The sequence below is a fragment of the Oenanthe melanoleuca genome, chromosome Z, assembly GCF_029582105.1.
Source record: "Oenanthe melanoleuca isolate GR-GAL-2019-014 chromosome Z, OMel1.0, whole genome shotgun sequence".
In the NCBI taxonomy this organism is placed as follows: Eukaryota; Metazoa; Chordata; class Aves; order Passeriformes; family Muscicapidae; genus Oenanthe; species Oenanthe melanoleuca.
The window spans coordinates 54,493,231-54,512,274 of NC_079362.1; the positions used below are offsets into that span (position 1 = coordinate 54,493,231).

Consider the following 19,044-nt stretch of genomic DNA (forward strand, 5'->3'; position numbering starts at 1 on the left):
ACAGGGACAGGCTCTGCCCAGCCGGTGACAGGGCAGGGCTGTGCCCAGCCGGTCACAGGACAGGCTCTGCCCAGCCGGTGACAGGAGAGGGCTGTGCCCAGCCGGTGACAGGACAGGCTCTGCCGAGCCGTGGCCACGCTGGGCAGGACGGGGACTCGGATCTCAGCAAAGGGCCTCTCCTCCCTGGCTATCAGTGCCCCCATTGAAAACGGGGCCCGGCGGCCTCCCGAGCCCGGCCCGGCCCAGCCAGGCCGCAGGGGAAAGGGCCCGGCCCGGGCCCTGCTACCTTGTGAAAGGCTGGAAACAAAAGAGAGCTTTCCCGGGGTTTACTTGCTTCAAATCGTGAACTCACGGAGCCGGACTGAATTCTCTAATTGGTTTCTCAGGCTGTCAACAACCAAACCAGCCTCCAATTGGTCCCATCAACTCACAGAGGAAGTTCTCAGGGAGAAACAAACAAACAAACAAACAAACAAAATCTCCGTGAATCCCTCCCCCAGGTGCCAATCAAAAGCACAACCAACACAAACCAGTAGATGGGGAGAAAAATGGGGAGAAAGTCCTTGAGTTCTGAAAGTGGTTGAGTTTGTTTGTTTGTTTGTTTTATGAAGCAGTTCTTTCACAAGATCAGAGATGTGTAAGCTTTAGAGAAAGTCTCTTATAATGATTGATGAAAATGGATCTTCCTGCCATGAAGGGGATGCTGCAGCATCTAGGAGAGCAAAAGACTGGAATAATAGCAAATGGATGGTGAGAAGGAAGGGCTGAGGAGTACTGTGGATTTGTCTTCCAAAAAGAGAAGTTACCAAGCAGAGAAAGACCTGAGGAAAGCAAATGGGATTTTAGATTACTCTAGATGATGTAGTACCTGACTTGGGCCAGGGTGGAAGAGGTTGGCGGGGCTGTTTTTCTGCCACCTGCAACATGAGCAGGAAGGTAAGAGAGGTAGTAAGCAGAACTGTGCAGGCCATTTTAAGCATGTCAGGGCAGAGGCTTGAGAAAAATGTACTTGAGAGCAGCTGAATGGGGCAGAATGTTGAGGTGAGGCATTGCAGAGGGGAGGGGTGCAACCAGCCCCCATTTGCTCCTGTATCTGGGCACTGCATGTTTTGTTTCTCTTCAGCCTTTTGTGTAAAACTAACTAACTAACTAACTAAATCCTTAATAAAGGCCTGTGTTGCAGTAGGGCTCTCAGACTTCAAAAAGTTCCCCATTTGTTCTCAACAGAGTGATTGCTTAACTGTGTAAAGGTCCCACCCAGTTCCACCCAGACAGAAGTGTTTGGTACCTGTGCTCCCTCTACAACACCGTGGAGAATCCAGAATGCAAGAGCATGACAGATATCTGGGAATGGAGGTGCGGTGGTTTCTCAAGCAGCATCTGATTCTGCAAATGGCAAGTGCCACTAGGACATGCCATGACTTGGTGTCTGGAAAACGGACTAGTCCTACAGCAGGTTGTGTCCCTTCAGACAAGATGGAAAAAAATGTGTGAGACAAACCCAGCTCCTGGCTCCCAGCTACTCATCAGAAAATCCAGCTTTGGGTTTAGCTGCGCAAGCAGCTGTCTTACTGCTTTTAAATAACAGTCCCTTTGAATTTCAACAGATGCACAAGCCACTCCATTGCCAGAAGAAGTATCATTAACTGAAAAAAGTCAACAGTATCTTATCCGGTGGAAGGCTGGGTTTGAAATGGTGTCTATCTGTAGCTCCCAATTCTCTTAGCCTGAAGAAGATGGGTGAGCTGTAGCCTTCGGAAATGCAGAACAATAGGCAGAGATCTTGTTGAGCATACTGATTGCTGTAGGGGGAAAGGGACACCATGGTAAAGGCAGAAACTGCAGATATCTACAGAGTAGAAACATAAGCACACAAAAGTGTTTCCTTCAATTGGTAAGACAAGCTGGCCAATACCAATTGTCCTATTTTGGAGAACAGGTGTCTACTGAGAAAGACAGAAGACTCTCTTTGAAATGGAGAATGTAATCCCTCTCCCTCCTAATTATTATAATTTTGAAATTAAGGGGCTCTCAGGCAAAGATATGGGAATTAGGAATAACAGTTCTTTACTAGGAAAATTAAAATAGAAATACAGTATTACAAAGAATAATCCCAAAACACTGACAGAGTCAGAATACAACCTGACACCCTGTCAGTCAGGGTGTTGGTAGCAGTCCCATTAAATGGTGGTTACAGTCCCCCTGGACTGACAGATGTGGTTCTGTTGAAGCAGTGATCCTGTCGAAGGGTGCAGTTTTCCTCTGAATGTCCTGGGATGATGTGGAAAGGTCTGGCTTTCCTCTGGAATCCAGTGGAAAATGCTGCCTTTGCATTCAAAATCTCAGTTTTTATCTAAGTAGGAAAAGCTTGCCTCCTCCATCTGGCTGGAGCATCTCCCAGTGGGATGATGTAATTTTATCAGTCATACAGTGGAGCTCAATGGCCCAGCAGCACATGATATCTTCCTGGAGGGAGGTTGTATGAAAGATAAAGATGATTGTCCCACCTGGTTTTAAAGATGGCCCATTAGCAGATAATATGTGCCACGGAGATAAGGATCACTGCCTGCACCTGGCTTCAACAGTTGGTGATAGAATGCACATTTCTGGCCACATCCTGTATTGCAACGGATGACACCCATTTCCACCACTCCCACACTGTGCCTAAAGTAGGAGCTTTCAGAAAATGAGGTCTTGTCAGTGCAGACTACAGATGTATGTTGGCATTTAGGTAATTTTATCTGTATTGTTTTCAGCTTGTGAGGAATTACGCAGCAAACAGCTGCACAATTTTGTGATACCAGCAGTGGCAAGGTCTGATATGAAGAGGATAAAGAGAGACTGGGGAGAATTTTAGAAAGCTGATAGGCTGACTACCTGTATCTCTCATAGTAGTGGTGTGCAAAGGTGGATAGACCCCACTCACTGTGGGAACACAACCTCTCCAGCAGCTGGGGAGCTGAAAACTCTTCCCTCACGTGGCACATAAAGGAACATCTGTCCAGCCTGCCAGTCTCGAAACCTGAATTCCTAGTGGACACAGAAGTCATAGTGAGAGGCAGAGGGCTGTGAGAAGCAGGAGGAGGCAAGAAGAAAAATGTGGGTTTGAACTATTATGGCAGGAGGCACAAAACTGGTTGTCAGTGTCTCCAAGACTAAGAAAATGTTTAAGTCAATGTCCTAGCAGTGAAATAACATGCTGATAATGTAAGTCCCAATAGGAATGGGTGTGAAATGTCTACATGGAAAAAATAACAGCACTGGCTTTTGCCCTGGAAGTCAGTGGCTTCATATCTACGTTTATGAGCAAAAACATTGCAAATGTCTTTTTGCAGTGGCGGACACTTCCTCTGACTTGAGAGGGGTCTTTCAGCTACTACTTGCAGCTTCTAAACAGTTCACAAAAGGGCAGCATTTGGAAGTGCATTGGAAGTAAATGTTTGAGTTCCATGTCTCTCATTCTGGTCTTAAAAATATAAAGCACTATCTCCTCACACTGTAGAGAAATATGAGCTGTGACAAGTTTGTGACCATGAAAATGAGATCATTATGCATATAAGTCAAGCTTTTTGCATAGGCAGGGTTAGGGCAACCCGTTCTTATTCATTAATATCAGCTCAAGTGGGAGTGCTCTGTTCTGTATGAAGGTTTATTTAATAGCATCAAGTAGTGCAGAAAAATAGGTTTTAAAATATAAGAATTATTTAGAAGAAAAAGAAAATGTTCATCTGTTGTTGTGGACTCAAAAAACTTTTTTAGTACTATTGCTATTGATTTTTCTTTTTTTAAAATTTTTATTTTATTTTGCTATGTCCATGTCAATGCCAAGCCATGGAACTGGCAAAGGAAAACCTAAGAGGAAAAAATGGTGTAGATATGTTCTGCTGTACCTCTTTCCCCAAGCCTGTAAGTTTTCACCTATGGAGCTAGCCTTTCTAGAGAGAACTACACCGAGGCAGCTGTACATGCTGAGGCTTTAATCTGGGGGCTAGGAGGGCAGTTATTCAGTGTTGCACTCTCAGACATGCTTTGAGGGGCCTTCAAGTTGTCCTGCCGGTCACCATCTGCACCCATCACCACAACTGGGTTTAAGCCCTGTGGCTGGAGTTTGATACTGTGTTGTCCCACCACGGGCTGTCAGGCTATTGTCCCACGGGGTGACTTCACCCTTCAGTTAGCACTGAGGACATCATGATCTGTGCCTTGGTCTGCACAGACCTGAGCATGGTCCAGCCCAGTGCAGCCCTTCTTGTTCTGGACTCTGGAAAGTAAATTCATGGAAAGGTAAGGGTAGCACTGCCAGTAGGAGGATTACATTTCTGTTTCCATTAGGTACTGAGTATTTTCACTGAGTCTTTTACAAAAAACTGTCCAGAGGGTTTGCTGAATGAACCAGTTATGACTTCTCACATGATTTCTTCTCCTCCTTCAAAGACCTCTGCCTTCTGACTGGTGCTCGGCACTGTCTGGCATGGTGCCACCTGCTTCTCAGGGGCATCCCCCTGCCTCTACAGCCTGCAGGTATCTCTGTCACCTGTGTGGTGTGGGGCCACAGCATCTGGCAGCTGCTCAGGGTGGTCAGATGGGCTCTGCTTTTCTGATCCCTGATCAGTAGCTAGGTTTCTTCACTTTAGCTGAAGTGCTTTATCCTAATCAGTGAAAAGTGACCCTTCCCTCTGTTCAGTGGAAGCAGGATGTTGTGTGTAGATGTGCATTCTTCTGTGGGAGTGACAGAGACTTCATTGCTTCTGCTCTACTGAAGGCTACATCTTGTCCAGCAGATACTCTCTTTCATGTCTTTCCACCAGCTACAAATGTGATTTCCATAAATGAACTACTCTCTACTAAAGAAATACTGGGGTTAAGCTTTGATTACCTTTTCTGTGCTCTCTTTTTTTTTTTTCTTAGCATAAAAATACTAAACCCTCCACACATTGTGTCTTTTTATTGCTTTTGCTAATCTTTACATTCTTGATTTGAAGAGTTTGAAGAACTTGAAGTTTTCGTTTCTAAAGATCCTCAGAAAAGCCTTTCTCTGGCCTTTTTAATATTTTAGCTGAGAGATTTTGTTGCACCATATTATAGTATATTGATTACACACCATAAAGTTTAAAACTAGCTTTATGAAACATTACAGTTTCATTTGGGGAGGTGTCATTATATTTTAATTGTTGAATGTATTCTAAATTACTTTGTTAAATATCTAGAGTGCTTAGAGGATAAAATATAAGAGAAGACAGTAACAAACCAGTGGATAGACTCTCTACTGCTTTGAACATTGTATAATCGTTCACACTTGCGCAAAGCAAGTGTGGGTGCTATTAAAACACTGACAGTATCTTTGAAGTGTTTAATGGAAGGTTTAATTTATACTGTGAGATAAACACATGCTGTAGAATAGCCCCAGAATCAGCTCAATCTCACACTGGCAAAACAAGGTCAGATCAAAGACTGTTCTTCCTGCATTGTCAAGATCATTTAAACACCTCCCCTTCATTGAATTAACCTTGCAACATGCAGTTTTACACAAATTCATCTAAAATATAGTTGTGAGATGAAATATGACTTTTCTTATGCCTGTACTTCAAGATTTATGCTTATGCAGTATTTTTACAACTTTGAAAGCCATTTTTGTTTTAATGAAGAAATTTAGTTTTTCCTGCAATAATTTAATTTGTTGTGTGTTTTTACAGCTTTTTTTTATTTTTTTTATTTCTTCTTTTGTTTGTAGTTTTAAAGATCTTATCCAAAGTGAAGATGTGAAACCCAAGCTGCAGTACATCATGACTAACCCTTCCTTTTCTATGGTAACATGCCAAAGTGAAGACAGTGGAATAACCTGGGAAACCAGCTCGAGCAGATGTTCTACTCCCTGGACCTCAGAAACTAGTACAGCTTCTGATCTTTACAGTATGGAAAGTTCACCAGTAGGTTCTCCTCCAGGAAAAGTTATCTTTATCATGGATGAAGGCAAGATCATTCGGAAAAGGACACGCAAATCTTCAAATAGGGTGCCAGTGGCTACAAGACCGAAGGGAGGCCAGTGCAATAAAAAACGTGACTCTTCTGGAATGCAGAGGCAAGAACCAAGAACTGTTCTAGGAGATGTGCAAGCCTCTGTGTTGAACGTAGAGCAGGTGGAAGAACAAGACACAGATGAGGAAATGCTGGAGAACAAAGAAGATCTAGAGAATATCACAGAAGAACCGGTAAAACGTGCTCCAATAAGATCAATATTTAGGGAGAGCAGACTGAGAAAAGTCGGTCCAATTCTTGGAGGACCAGTACAAGCTAGAATCCAGCTGTTCAACTCAATTTTTGGAGGGACTGGGCCAGCCCCTGAAACACTGGAGAAAAACAGAATCCGGAGAAGTAGTTCAGCTTCAGGAGATTCTGAAAAGTTCCTTGAAACATCAGTAAAAGAAAGATTGCAGAAGTTCGGTTCACTCTCAGAAGCAGCACGTCCAAAACATTTTCAGGCAGCAAGAAGTAAAATTCTTGAAACACCTTCAGAGAGAAGAAGGAAGCAAAGACAGCAACTCACAGAACAAGCAAATCAAAGCTTTTCTTCACCAATACCACATCTTGAAAAACAGCTTACTAAGAAAAATGATGTTTCCTCTGAAAATATTGATCCTTATAAAATGAAAGAATCAACTCTTGAATGTGAAGAAAGAAAAGAGAGACAACCTCTTTTGGAGACTCCAAATCAGGTTTCAGGGCATTCACTGAAGAATGAAGAAGCCAGGAAGCAGCAGAGTCATTCAGGCATGGCCAGAACATCAATAACAGAGTCGACAACCTCCACATCACTCAAGTCTGATGAGAAACAAGGGCTGCTTTCCTCAGCCAAAAACGCAAACAAGAAACCAGACCAATCCCTGCTGACAGCATCAGACCATCTGGATGAAATGAAGAAGCAGGAAGTTCAGCCCAATTCTGCACCACAGTCTGTTTCAGCAGATTTTGTTAGTGAGTTAGATAGACCAAGTTCCCAGCATATTTTGCCTACAGAATCTATGTCAAAACATCTTGAGAGGGACACAGAGAAGTCTTACTTACCTGATGTTCCCTCAGCTAATTCCAAAGATTCCACTTCATCTGAAAGAATTCAGGAAGATATTATTTCTCAGTCATCAGAAGCTGCACAGTCTGAGTCTGAACATGTACTTCTACCATATTCTGGAAATGAAACAGAGAAGCAAGAAACGGAGTGTCCATCATCAACAACTGCACTGTCAGAGTCAACGACTTCAGATCTAATGTATTCAGCTGAAAGAGAAGAGGGTCAAAAGACCCCATCCTCAGAAAATAAAAATATTCATTTGGAGAACAAAACAAATTCTGAACAAGGCTTTTCACTTCAGGAAACAGAGAAGCAAGGAATTAAGTTAAAACCACCGATTCCTGAAAATATAGATTCCAAATATTTTGGCATTTCGTATCCTGTTCAGACAGAAACAGAAGAAACACAGAAAACTTCAGATATAAATAAAGCAGTAGATTTTGATCATTCTGATTTTTCCATTGAAGAAAACAAACAAGCAGAAGGTGGGCAAATGGAGATGGAACACCCAGGTCTCTCATATTCCACTGAAGAAACTGGAGAATCAGAGACAACACAGATGGAGACAGAGCATCCAGACTTCTCTTCTCCCAAGGAAGAAACAGAGGAATTGAAGGATGAACAGATGGAGATGGAGCATCCAGACTTCTCTTTTTCTAGGGAAGAAATGGAAGAATCAGAGAGTGCACAGCTAGAGACGGAACTTCCAGATTTCTCATATTCCAAGGAAGAAACAGGGGGATCAGAGAGTGCAATACCAGATACAGACTATCCAGAACTGCTTTTTACCACAAAAGAAACAGAGACATCAAGGAGATCACAAGTGGAGATAGAACACCCAGAATTTTCTTCCAAAGAAGAAACAAAAGAATCAGAGAGTGCACAGCTGGAAATGGAGCATCCAGACTTCTCTTTTTCCAGGGAAGAAATAGAGGAACCAGGAAGTGCACAGCTAGAGACAGAACTTCCAGATTTCTCATATTCCAAGGAAGAAACAGAGGGATCAGAGAGTGCAATACCAGATACAGACTATCCGGAACTGCTTTTTTCCACAAAAGAAACAGAGAAATCAGGGAGATCACAAGTGGAGACAGAACAACCAGAATTTTCTTCCAAGGAAGAAAGAAAAAAACCAGAGAGTGCACAGCTGGAAATGGAGCATTCAGACTTCCCATTTTCCAGGGAAGAAATGGAGCAATCAGATAGTGCACGGTTGGAGACAGGGCACTCAGATCTATCATATTCCAGAGAAGAAATGATGAAACCAGAGAGTGCACAGCTGGATATCGTTTATCCAGAGTCTTCTTTAACCAAGGAAGTAGTCAAGGCAATGCAAAGTGCACAGCTGGAAAAGGAGCATCAGGTTTTGCTTTCCAGGGAAGAAACAGAAAACCAAGCATTCAGTCCTTTCGAACTGGAACAGTCTTATTCCCCTGAAAAAGAAAAACAAGGAGAAGAAGAAGAGCTTGCACTAGCACATTCAGATTTATCATGTTTCATGGAGGAAGCAGAGAAAGAAAATACTACAGAACTCCGGTTGGTACATCCAGATATATTTGATTCCACTGGGAGGGCTGAGATACAACAAACTGGGTATCTCGAAACAGCATTTTCAGAGTTACCGTATCCCCTAAATAAAACAAAGGAGCAAAAACTGTCACAAACTGACAAAGGAGAACAGCCACAGCCTGTACAGCAGGATTCGCAGTCTGGAGGTAAGGTGGATTCCTCTGCAGTGGCAATGCAAGGAGAAATTATTCAACTGGAGTCAGAGCATCCAGTTTGGCCACATTCTACCAGAAAAGAGCAGGAACATAAAATTTCACAGCTGAAGGCAAAACAGCCAGAGACAGCATCTTCCACTGGCAAAACAGAACATCAAAAATTGCAACCAAAGCTGGAACAAACTGATTCACTCTATTCTCAGGGAAGAATGGTACACGAAGCTGTACAGAGAAACTTAGAAGGTACAGAGCCATCAAGTTTCATTAGTGAAGCAGAGCAACATGAAAATGTACAAGTAGTTTCAGAAAAGAGGGATTTCTCATTTATCACTGGAGAAGTGATGCAAAAGGGAGTGGAGTTAGGACCTTTGCAGTCACAACTGACTGACAGAGCCAAGCCCTGGGAAAAGACGCAAAGGGAGCAGGAGCAGTCTTTTCCTTCCTGTTCCACTGCTGGTGGTCAGCAACAGGAAACATCACCACTGAAAGTGCCCCAGCCAGAACAAAACACAGTACAAAGACAGGTAAAACAGCAGGAAACAGACCAACAAGAAGCTGTGCAAATGGAAACAGAGTACTCAGTTATTTCAGAAAGCATGGATAAAGAGGAGGTTGTAGACCAAATTAATTTGGCACAGCAAGAAATACCTCAACCAGGGTTAGTGCATCCATCTTTGCCATATTCATTCAATAAACAAATGCGAGAAGAAATGCAAACAGAGTCAGCAAATCCAGAAAAAACATTTTATGTAAGTACAGAACCAGTGAAGGAAATTATACAACACAAATCACAGCAACAAGAAATAGTACATCCAAAGCTGGAGCAAACATTTTTGCCTTCTTCCAGTGAAAAAGAAGCTCCACTGGAAATGGAAATAACTTCAGAATATCCAGATTTGCCGTATTCCTCTCATGAGCAAGAAAAATTATTGAAAAACCTAACCTTACCACTCCATTTGAAGCAAGGAGAAACTGAACAAGCAATGGTAGAACATACAGATATTTTATGTGACCGTGGTGAATCAAAACAAGGTGACATTGTGGAGCAGGAGTCAGAACGTCCAGATCTCTCATACTCCATGGGAGAAACTCAGCAAAAATCAGAACATTTAGATTCACAAGGAAGCCTGGGTGAAGCAGCACAAGATGAAAGTATGGAAGTAGAATCTCAATACCCAAATCAATCATGCTCACAATTGGATTCAAAATATTCAGATTCATCATTCTCCTTTGGTAAAGGCGAAGAGCAATCAACTCCAAAGTTTGAGTCTAAACACCAAGAATTGCCTAAAGTAGCTAGAAAAAGAGCTTCTCCAGCAACTGCACAAATAAAGTCAAAACATCCGGAGATTGCACCGTGGGAAATGAAGCATTCTGATTTGTCACATTCCACTGGTGAGACAAACCAGGAAGAAGTAGCACCATTGGATCAAAAACACAGAAAACTTTCTCTTGGCAGAGAGAAGCAGCAGAAAGCCGCAAAGCAGGAGTTAGAGCAAGAAAAGTTAACACATTCTCCTGTTAAAAGAGACACTTTAGAGCATGCCCAGGAGAGCTTGGAACAACCAAATTTATCATTTTCCATTGATAGGCCAAATGAAATGATACTACCAGAGGCAGAGCATACTGATGTGATATCTCCTCTGGACAGCACAGAGGTACAACGAAGAGTACGAGAAACAGAGCAAAATTATCCCTTTGGACAAATGGAACAGAAAACAGCTCAGCCAGAAGTGGAAATTCCTCATTTGTCATGTTCTGTGGATACAGCAGAGAAAACAGAAATGGCAGAACCAGGGCAGGGACATTCTGATTTGCCTTACTCTGTTTTCAAAGTAGGAGGGCTGCAAACATCACAGCTGAAACCTGAACACCCTGGTCTAGCACATTCCCTCAACAAAGTGCAGGAAACAATCCAGCTGGGGTTGGAAGAGCCAGGTGCATTGTATGGCCATGACAAAATAGAGAAACTCCCACCTGCACAGCTGGAGCCAGGCCATGCAAGCTTGGCACCCCTGGCCAGGGAAGTGGGGCAGAAAGGGATGGAACACACAACTGTGGAATGCTCTGAAGAGGAGCAGTCTGTCAGCAGAGCAGAGCATCCGCAAGCTTCAAAGGAGAAACAGAGAGCTCCAGATGCACTATCCCAGAGTGGAAAAATGGAGCAAAGAGAAATGCTAAAAGCAGAGCCAAAGCATCCCGATTCACTGCATTCCATTGATAAAGCAAGGCCACAAGGAACTACACAACCAGTGTTAGAAAAACCAGATCTGTTATCTTGGCCTGGCACAACAAAGCAAGGACAAACTGCTGGAGAGGAAAAGCCAGGCTTCTTGCATTCTTTAGAAAAAGAGGCACAAGGCAAGAAAGCACAGACAGAATTGGGACATTTAGAATTACGTCATTCTCTCAGTGAGGCAGAACAAGAAACTTTAAATGCAAAATCACACCATTCAGATTTATCTGCTGGCAGATTAGAATATCATGAAATCATATGGCCAGAGGCAGAAATAATGGATTTATCATGTTCAATTGGTGAAACACAGCAAACTCAAATTGCTAATGAGGATTTGGAGTGCCTGGATTTATTTCATTCCACTGACACAGTACAGCAGGAAAATATTCAACCAGAGCAAGAAAAGACAGATGAATTTTCATCATCTCTCAGCAAAGCAGAGGAGTGGAAAGATGCAGGAATGCAGGCAGAACACCCTGAGCTGCAGTGCTCTATGGAGAAAACAGAAGGACTGCAAAATTCCCAAGCAAACTCAGAATATGCAGATTTGTCATTCTCTGTTGGCACAGCAGAGCCTCATAAAACAACACAGCCAGAGCTGAAAGGACAGAGTTTGTTGCATTCATTTGTCAAAACAAAGCCATCATGGGCTGCTCTACCAGAGTCTGAACATGCAAATGTCAGGGACAAAGTACTGCACACAGATTTGTCCTCTTCTGTTAGTGAAGAAAAACAAAGTGCACAGCTGGAGGTGAAACAGGAGAGGGGAAGCTATACATTGCACCCAGAGGAAATAGTACAACTAAAATTGGAACAACCAGTGTTTTCCAGTCCCCATGGCATGGAAGAGCAACCAAATACATCCCCAGTGGAAGGGGAGTTCCCAGACTTCTGTTCCTCTGGCAAAATGGAAAAACAGGACACTGCACAAGCAGGGTTCACACCTTCTGGTGTTTTGTATTCCACAGAAAAATCAGAGCAGTTGGAACCAGAACAACTGCATTCAAAACATCCAGATTTGTCATACTCTCTTGGCAAAGCAGAGATTCATGTAATAAAGCCACTAGATTCATCATATTCCTGTGGCAAGGCAGAGCAGACTGCCCAGCTGGAGCATCCAGAGATACCGTATTTCACTGGTGAAACAAACTGGAGGGATGGGGTCCAACCAGAACAGCCGCGTGTTAGTTTGCAGTCCTCTGATGTTGAAACAGAGCAGCCAGAAACACCTTCTGTAGCACATACCTTTGTCAGGACCGAGGAACAGGGAACTACACAACCAGACTCCAAACAATCAGATTTATTAAGTCCTACTGACAAAGCAGAAAAGCATGAAATGGCCCCACTGAGAGCAGGACATTCACAGAAGCAAGACAGTTGTGCTCCTTCATCTCGAAGTGCTCAGTTGGAAATGGAGCAACATTTATCATTTTCCTCTGAGGAAGCAGACAGCCACAAAATTCAACCATATTCATCTGTTATTGAACAAACAGTCTCTGTGCCTTTGGGTGATCCACACACTGTCTCAGAAACAAGCCCTGAAGGAAGCCCAAGGGCTTCAACTGTAATTGGAGGCTCACCCCCCAAACATTTAGATATATCTTACTCCCACTATAAAATAGAGCACTCAGAAATGGCCCAGCCTGAGCCAAGGTCCTTTTTTGCAAGAAAAGAAGCAGACAATACAGAAAGTCTTCTACGTTTGCCTGTAGCTGCAAAGTCAGAGGCTGAATGTGAAATTTTATGTGAAGCTGAGAGAGAGCAGACTCCACAATACTTTCACACAGCTACACAATTAGAACCTGAACAACAAAATTTGTCATATTCTACAGATAAAATAGAAACTCTAGAAAGTCAGGATTACTTGACTGTACCTTCAAAACTGCAGTCTGAACCTTCAGTTCCATTTTATTCAGCTGATGAAACATGTGAGCAAGAAATTCCACCTTATTCAAAACCAGTGTCTGAATATTTGGTTCCCACACGGTCCCTTGCCAAACAAGAAAATGAAAGTATGCAGCCACTTATTACCCAGCCCAAACAATCAGAATGTGAACATGTAATTCCACCCCACAATGAAAAACAGTTGCAAAAAATTCAACTCAGTTCACTTGAAATGGCAAGCTTAAAGACAGTGCACTTGGAGAGTACATCTCAAGTACAAGATAAAGAAAAGCCAGAATCCTGTGCATTGGACACAATGTATTTGTCTCCAGAACAGCTAAGAAGTCACCCCAAATTCACTACTGAGCAATATGAACAAGAAATGCAACCCGATGTACAGACACTGCCAAGGTCAGTGGCCACAGAGTCAAAGGTGACTGGTGTAGCAGACCAGCAAGCAGTGTCATCAGGGTCATTTATACCTTTTCATAAATTACCTGGAAATTCAGAACTTGAAAAGTCAGTGTCAGTGCCTCTCACTGATGATGAAGAGAAGCAAAATATTCCATCATCTTTATCTGATATAGCAGACATGCTTGGAAAGCCATCTAATAAAGTTTCAGGCATTTATACTGAAGGAGATCATAGATGTGAAATGCAACAATCTTTTGAAGATCAAAAGCGTACAACCTTGGAAGATGTTTCATCAGACCTTGTTCATGAAACACACAAAACTCAGCATTATTCTAGTGAATGGGGCAGCCTTTCTTCAGTAGAGAAGCCCCTCAGCTCAATTTCTGAAGAAAAGCAGAACCCAGATATTCCATCTTTTGGGCTGGCTAGCTGGCTGGTAGAAGAGGTGAAAGCTCGCTCAATTAGTCCAATAGGGGCTGCGGAAGCAGACACACACAGAATTGAGGCTTCTGATTTTGGATCAGAACAATTCCCAGCTGGAAGTTGCACAGAATTTACAGTTCATGGAACTACAGAGACTAAGGGACATACATTTAGAGTTTCTGAATCAGAGTCAAATAAATCCCCTTACAGGAAGTCCTCAGACACTAGTCCCAGAACACAAAGGTATGATTTACCATCTCTGGTAGGAGATAATCAAGGTCCAGATAAACTTCTGGAGCATGAAACTAGTACTTTACATCCTACAAAAACTGAAGCAGTGCAACATCTGGAGGCAGGCAAAATATCTGAAGTTCCTGAACATTACATGAGAGGAGAAGAGGAAGAAATGGAGCGTGGAAGTGTTGTAGAAGACAGTCAGGGTGCTCTGGAGACTACTGAACAAAAAGATTTATTTAATATAATTTCAGAAGGTTATGAAATACTCAATATTCATGCACCTGCACATATTTCTTCTGTTGATCAAGAAGAAAGTAAACACATGCCTGATAAATTGGAATACTTGGAAACAAATCCTTCATTTAGAAGAAAATTAGTTGAGGATGGCCAGAGAGCCTTAACTTTGGGAAGAACCACAGAAATTTCAGAAAGCTCAGTAGTGGGACCTGCAAGCCATGAACTAATAGAATTGATAAAAAAGGAAGATGCTGAGGAAACTGAAGAAACTCAACAAGAAAACCTTCTGTTGCCAGAAAACAACAATTATGCAAAGTTGGATCCTAATAATGGTACTGCTGATATGGATTATTTTGAAAAATACACATTGATTGATGACAAATCCCCGGTTAAGCCACAATTTGAAAGACGAATTTCATTGTCTCCTGTGACAGAAGACCCCAATGAATCAATGGAAGAAGCCAAATCTTTTAAAGAAAGTACTGAGGTAGATACTTTGGAAGAGTTTTCCTTACTTGAGGACCTGGATGAAGTCTTTTATGGTACCATAAAAGGAGAAAGCGAAATGCAGTCCTATGCAGATGCTTCAAAACCTTTACCACAGCAGAAATCAATTGATTCTAGCAATAAAAGCATTACTAATGTAGAAGATGAATGGAAGTCACCAGGAACCCCACTCTTTGATTCAGAAGAAGGAGTGCTAGAACGATCTCTCTTGTTCCCTACCACGGTTGCTGCAGTTAACCCGGAGCTTTTAGAGGAGCCACCTGCTCTATCATTTTTATACAAGGACCTCTATGCAGAAGCAGTAGGTGAAAAGACAAAGGATGAAACTCCCTCTGATGAAGAAAGTGGTAATTCTAATGCTTCTTTCCCTAGTAGAAATTCAGACACAGATGATGGAACTGGAATGTATTTTGAAAAATACATTCTTAAAGATGAAATTCCAAGTAAGCTCATAGGGCCTCAAAAAGACCAGATATCAGAAGATGAGTCCTTTAGTGGAGGAATTTTGGTTTGCAGTTCAGAGGATAAGCAGAAGCAGGGATCTGTTCAGTATGTCAAAACTGAGGTTCTGTCAGAAAGAGGGATTAGGGAGAGAGACAAATTCCAGGTTGACAGCAACATTCAAGCAACAATTTGCAAGCCAATGCATGCCATTCCTTTCGGAAGCAGAACAGTTCTTTCAGGTGCAGGAACTGATATCACTGAACAAAGAGAAGAAAACGTACCAGTAGAAAGAACTGAAGAGTTGCCAGAGCAGTCAAGTCAACAAGGATACAGTCATCAAGTGGTTTATCAGGGGGCTGCATATCAAGAAGCTAGTACTAAGCAGGAAGAACAGGAAGATATAACAGCAGTTCCTCAAATAGAAAAGTACGTTCCATATGTCAGGGCTCCCACTGAAGACAGTTTAGATGATCAGTTTACTCAGGAACATCTGTCCTGTGTTCCTACCACTCAGGAAACAGAGAATCCAGACTCACAAAGAGAGGAGCAGCACCGTGATGTTTATGAAGATTTTGCTGAGTCAATGGACTATGATGTGATTACACAAGAAGAGCTTTTGCAAGATGAAATATCATCTCAATTTACACATGAGGAGCTATTATTTGAGGACAGGGACTCCTTTGATAATGCTGCTGATAGTTATGAATTTGTAAATGAGCCAGAACAAAGAACTCCTGTTGAGCTTGAAGATTCAGGCTTTGTGGTGATGTATCCTGAAAAATCAGCAACAAACATTCCTCAAATTGAGAGCCCACAAAGAGATCTGAAGAAAGCACAAGTAGACACTTATTGTTACCACTGCAAATGCCCAATATCTGCTATTGACAAGCTTTTTGGAGAGCATAAGGACCATGAAGTCACAACACTAGATGATGCTGCAACCAAGATGAAGGTAAGAATTAATTTGAGTAAAAAAGTAGCTACTAAGGCTAATTTCTCCAGTCCTCTTGAGTTGTTAAAAGGAGAAGCTTCAAAGAGCAGTCCAGAAGCTAAGTTGCAGCATCTATTAAATAAAAACTATTCCTACGCACCTGTTGGAGATCTTGAAGGGAGACTATCTTATTAAGGTATTCTCTGGAGTCCTAGTCTTGCTAAGCTGGTATTTTAATTTATTCAGAAATTTGAATGGCCTTGTTTATACATAGTTGTTACCATCTTTCAGTCTTATCTGTGCAAGTTTGTTCTGGTTTTGATATGTAGGGGGAGAAATGGGGAGAATATTGTTTCTATGAAAATAAAACTTCAGTTACAGCAGCTCACTTCACTTGACAAGGTACAGAAACCTCCCTGTGTGGAGACTGGTATCATCATAAAGTGTTCCCTGTCCCACTTACATGGATTGGTTGCTTGGAGGTGTTAGATAAATTACTCTGCACAGTTTTGTTGAAGTGCCAACTTATTTTCTGTTCCATTCGCTTTCATATGCAGAATGGCCTTAAACTGGAGAGGGATGTTTTACAAGGGCATGTAGTGACAGGACAAGGGGCAATATCTTTAAACTGAAAGGGGGCAGATTTATATTAGACATTAGGAGAAAAATTCTTCATGGTAAGAGTGATGTGGCAGTGGAACAGGTTGTCCAGAGAAGTTGTGGATGCCCCACCCCTGGAAGTGTTCAAGACCTGGCTGGATGTGGCTCTGAGCAACCTGGTCTAATGGAAGGTGTCCCTACCCATGGCAAAGAAATAGGAACTAAATGGTCTTTCAGGCCACTTCCAACACAAACCATTCTGTGATCCGTGCAAATAGCATTGTGGTGTCACCACAGGTAAGAGTTTATAAGTCCTACTTCTTGCCACTATATCCAAGCTGTTTCCCCCTAAAAGACAGATAAAATGCCCTCAATTTCAGTAAGCTAGTCCATTGCTATAAATACTTGTGAAAATGCTTTTCCTGTGGAAGCTATTGTTCGTTAAAGTGCAGTTCTGCTTGTGAAAAAAAACAGGTTTATGATACCTCACTTCTCACAATCAGATCTGTTCGTGTACAAGTGAACATATTGTACAGATGTTTCTTTCTTGGTTGCCAGCTATTTACCCTCACCTCTGTAAATGAAAGGTGAAGTCTTTTTTTTGGAACATGTTCATTTGACAGGAATACAGATTTCATGTCATTTTACTGAAATCCAGAAGGGCGTTTATTGGTGGTACTTATGTTATCTCACATGTAGAAGAGAGAGATCAAAAGTAGGAGGAGTCAATGTGACAGTTTAAAATATCAGTACTTGCAAACTATCTCCATGGTGCTCAGATGTAGGGCTGTTTCTTGTATATGGCCATTCATGCTTGACTTAGCAGTGATAACAAGGTACAAGTAAGCCAGCAATAAAGTCACAGATCCCAGCCACCCCTCAAATATACCTGCATTACAGCAAGTCAAGTGAAGCTGCAAATAAACATCCCATGACATCACTGCCTGGCTGTGGAGCACGGATATGAAGCCAATATTAAATTTGGCTGCAACATGGGCCTGGCTTCACATGATTTCTGACACTCAGGGCTCAGGTTACTTTGAGACTGCATTTGTATATCTCTTGTTACTTGTGTATAATTACTGAGAAAACATTAATATAATAAAATGCATGTTGCATGATTTTTAGATTTTTTTTATTTATTGTTGTTGCATGAAAACTGTGAGAAGATAGCTTCACAGTAAATTAAATGAGCTGTGGATGGCATCTGTCAGATCTTACAGTTCATGCTGAAAAACAGAAATTTGTTTCCAAATCTTGATGATTTGCCCTTTATAGTTTTTAAAGTGACCTTACAATTGCATTGTCCAATGTGACATTTGTAATTAATGTAAAGTTGTGTGCTTTTTTCTACAGATCTAGCTGTAAAATTTTGCCATATTAAGAAGCTGTTACAAAAGAAGATAACCCTCCTTTTAGATTTATGCCATTGAATTAAAACTAAGCATTTTTATAAATTATGAATTTTGCCAAAGCAGTTCAGCATCTTATTTTCATAAAAGGTTAAGATGCACTAAGAAAAAGTTCTGAGTTGTTTCTGGTGTCTGTTGTGCCTTGGACTGCTTTTGTTTCACATAACTCAACCAGTGATTTTGATGACTTCTTGTTTGCAGGAATTACATATACATACATAAAGGTATATATATATTTATCTATATATGGGTCTCTATGTACCTATCTTTACAATTCTAATTTAAAAAGCCATGACATGGTATTATCTATTACCCTCACAACTACCTTTGTTATCTTTGTTTTTATGGGCTTGTTCCTGTGATCTCTCAAGGACACTTGTGAGGCTCTGAGTACCCTCACTCTCTGGCAAAGCTTCATTGGAATTCATAGTGTTCAACAGCTTGTATAGACACAGCACCTTATCGAACTGAGCTCACTTGTTTTGGTTTGGAAACTGTTCCAGTTGCTATTTCTGTGCTTCTTTTTGCAGCCAGGGCGATACTTGAACTTACTTAGGAATTGTTCCAATGGTGGCTCATAGCAAAAAGAAAATATTCACCTAAAAGAAATTCTGTGTAAAAAGTTTATAAATTAACCTGCCCAAGTTACTGAAACATTTTAAATTTCAGGATCAGTTAAGTAAATTGCTAGCAGCACTGGAAGAAAAGTCAATGAAGATTGAAGAGTTTGTGAGTGATATTGAATTGCGATTTAACTCAGTTGAGGTAAGTCCAGTGTTTTATCACACTAGTTTTCTTTCCCTCTATAAGATTACTTCTAAAATATGCTTGCTTTGTTGTGCAGCATCATTGCTTCCACTAAAATGGACTGCTTCTCCAGTCCTCAAATTGATTTCTCTGAAGTTCACTGGAAGGTGTTAACTTTGAAG

The 19,044-nt window shown here is 41.6% G+C and overlaps 1 protein-coding gene across 1 annotated transcript in view; it reads left to right on the forward strand.

Annotated features, from left to right (window-relative positions):
- CMYA5 (cardiomyopathy associated 5) overlaps positions 1-19,044 on the forward strand; it is a 48,975-nt gene that overhangs the window by 5,409 nt on the left and 24,522 nt on the right. Inside the window, exons 3-4 of the mRNA XM_056514582.1 lie at positions 5,732-16,124; positions 18,785-18,880. Coding sequence (XP_056370557.1) covers positions 5,732-16,124; positions 18,785-18,880 — 10,489 coding nt within the window. The remainder of the gene's footprint in view (positions 1-5,731; positions 16,125-18,784; positions 18,881-19,044) is intronic.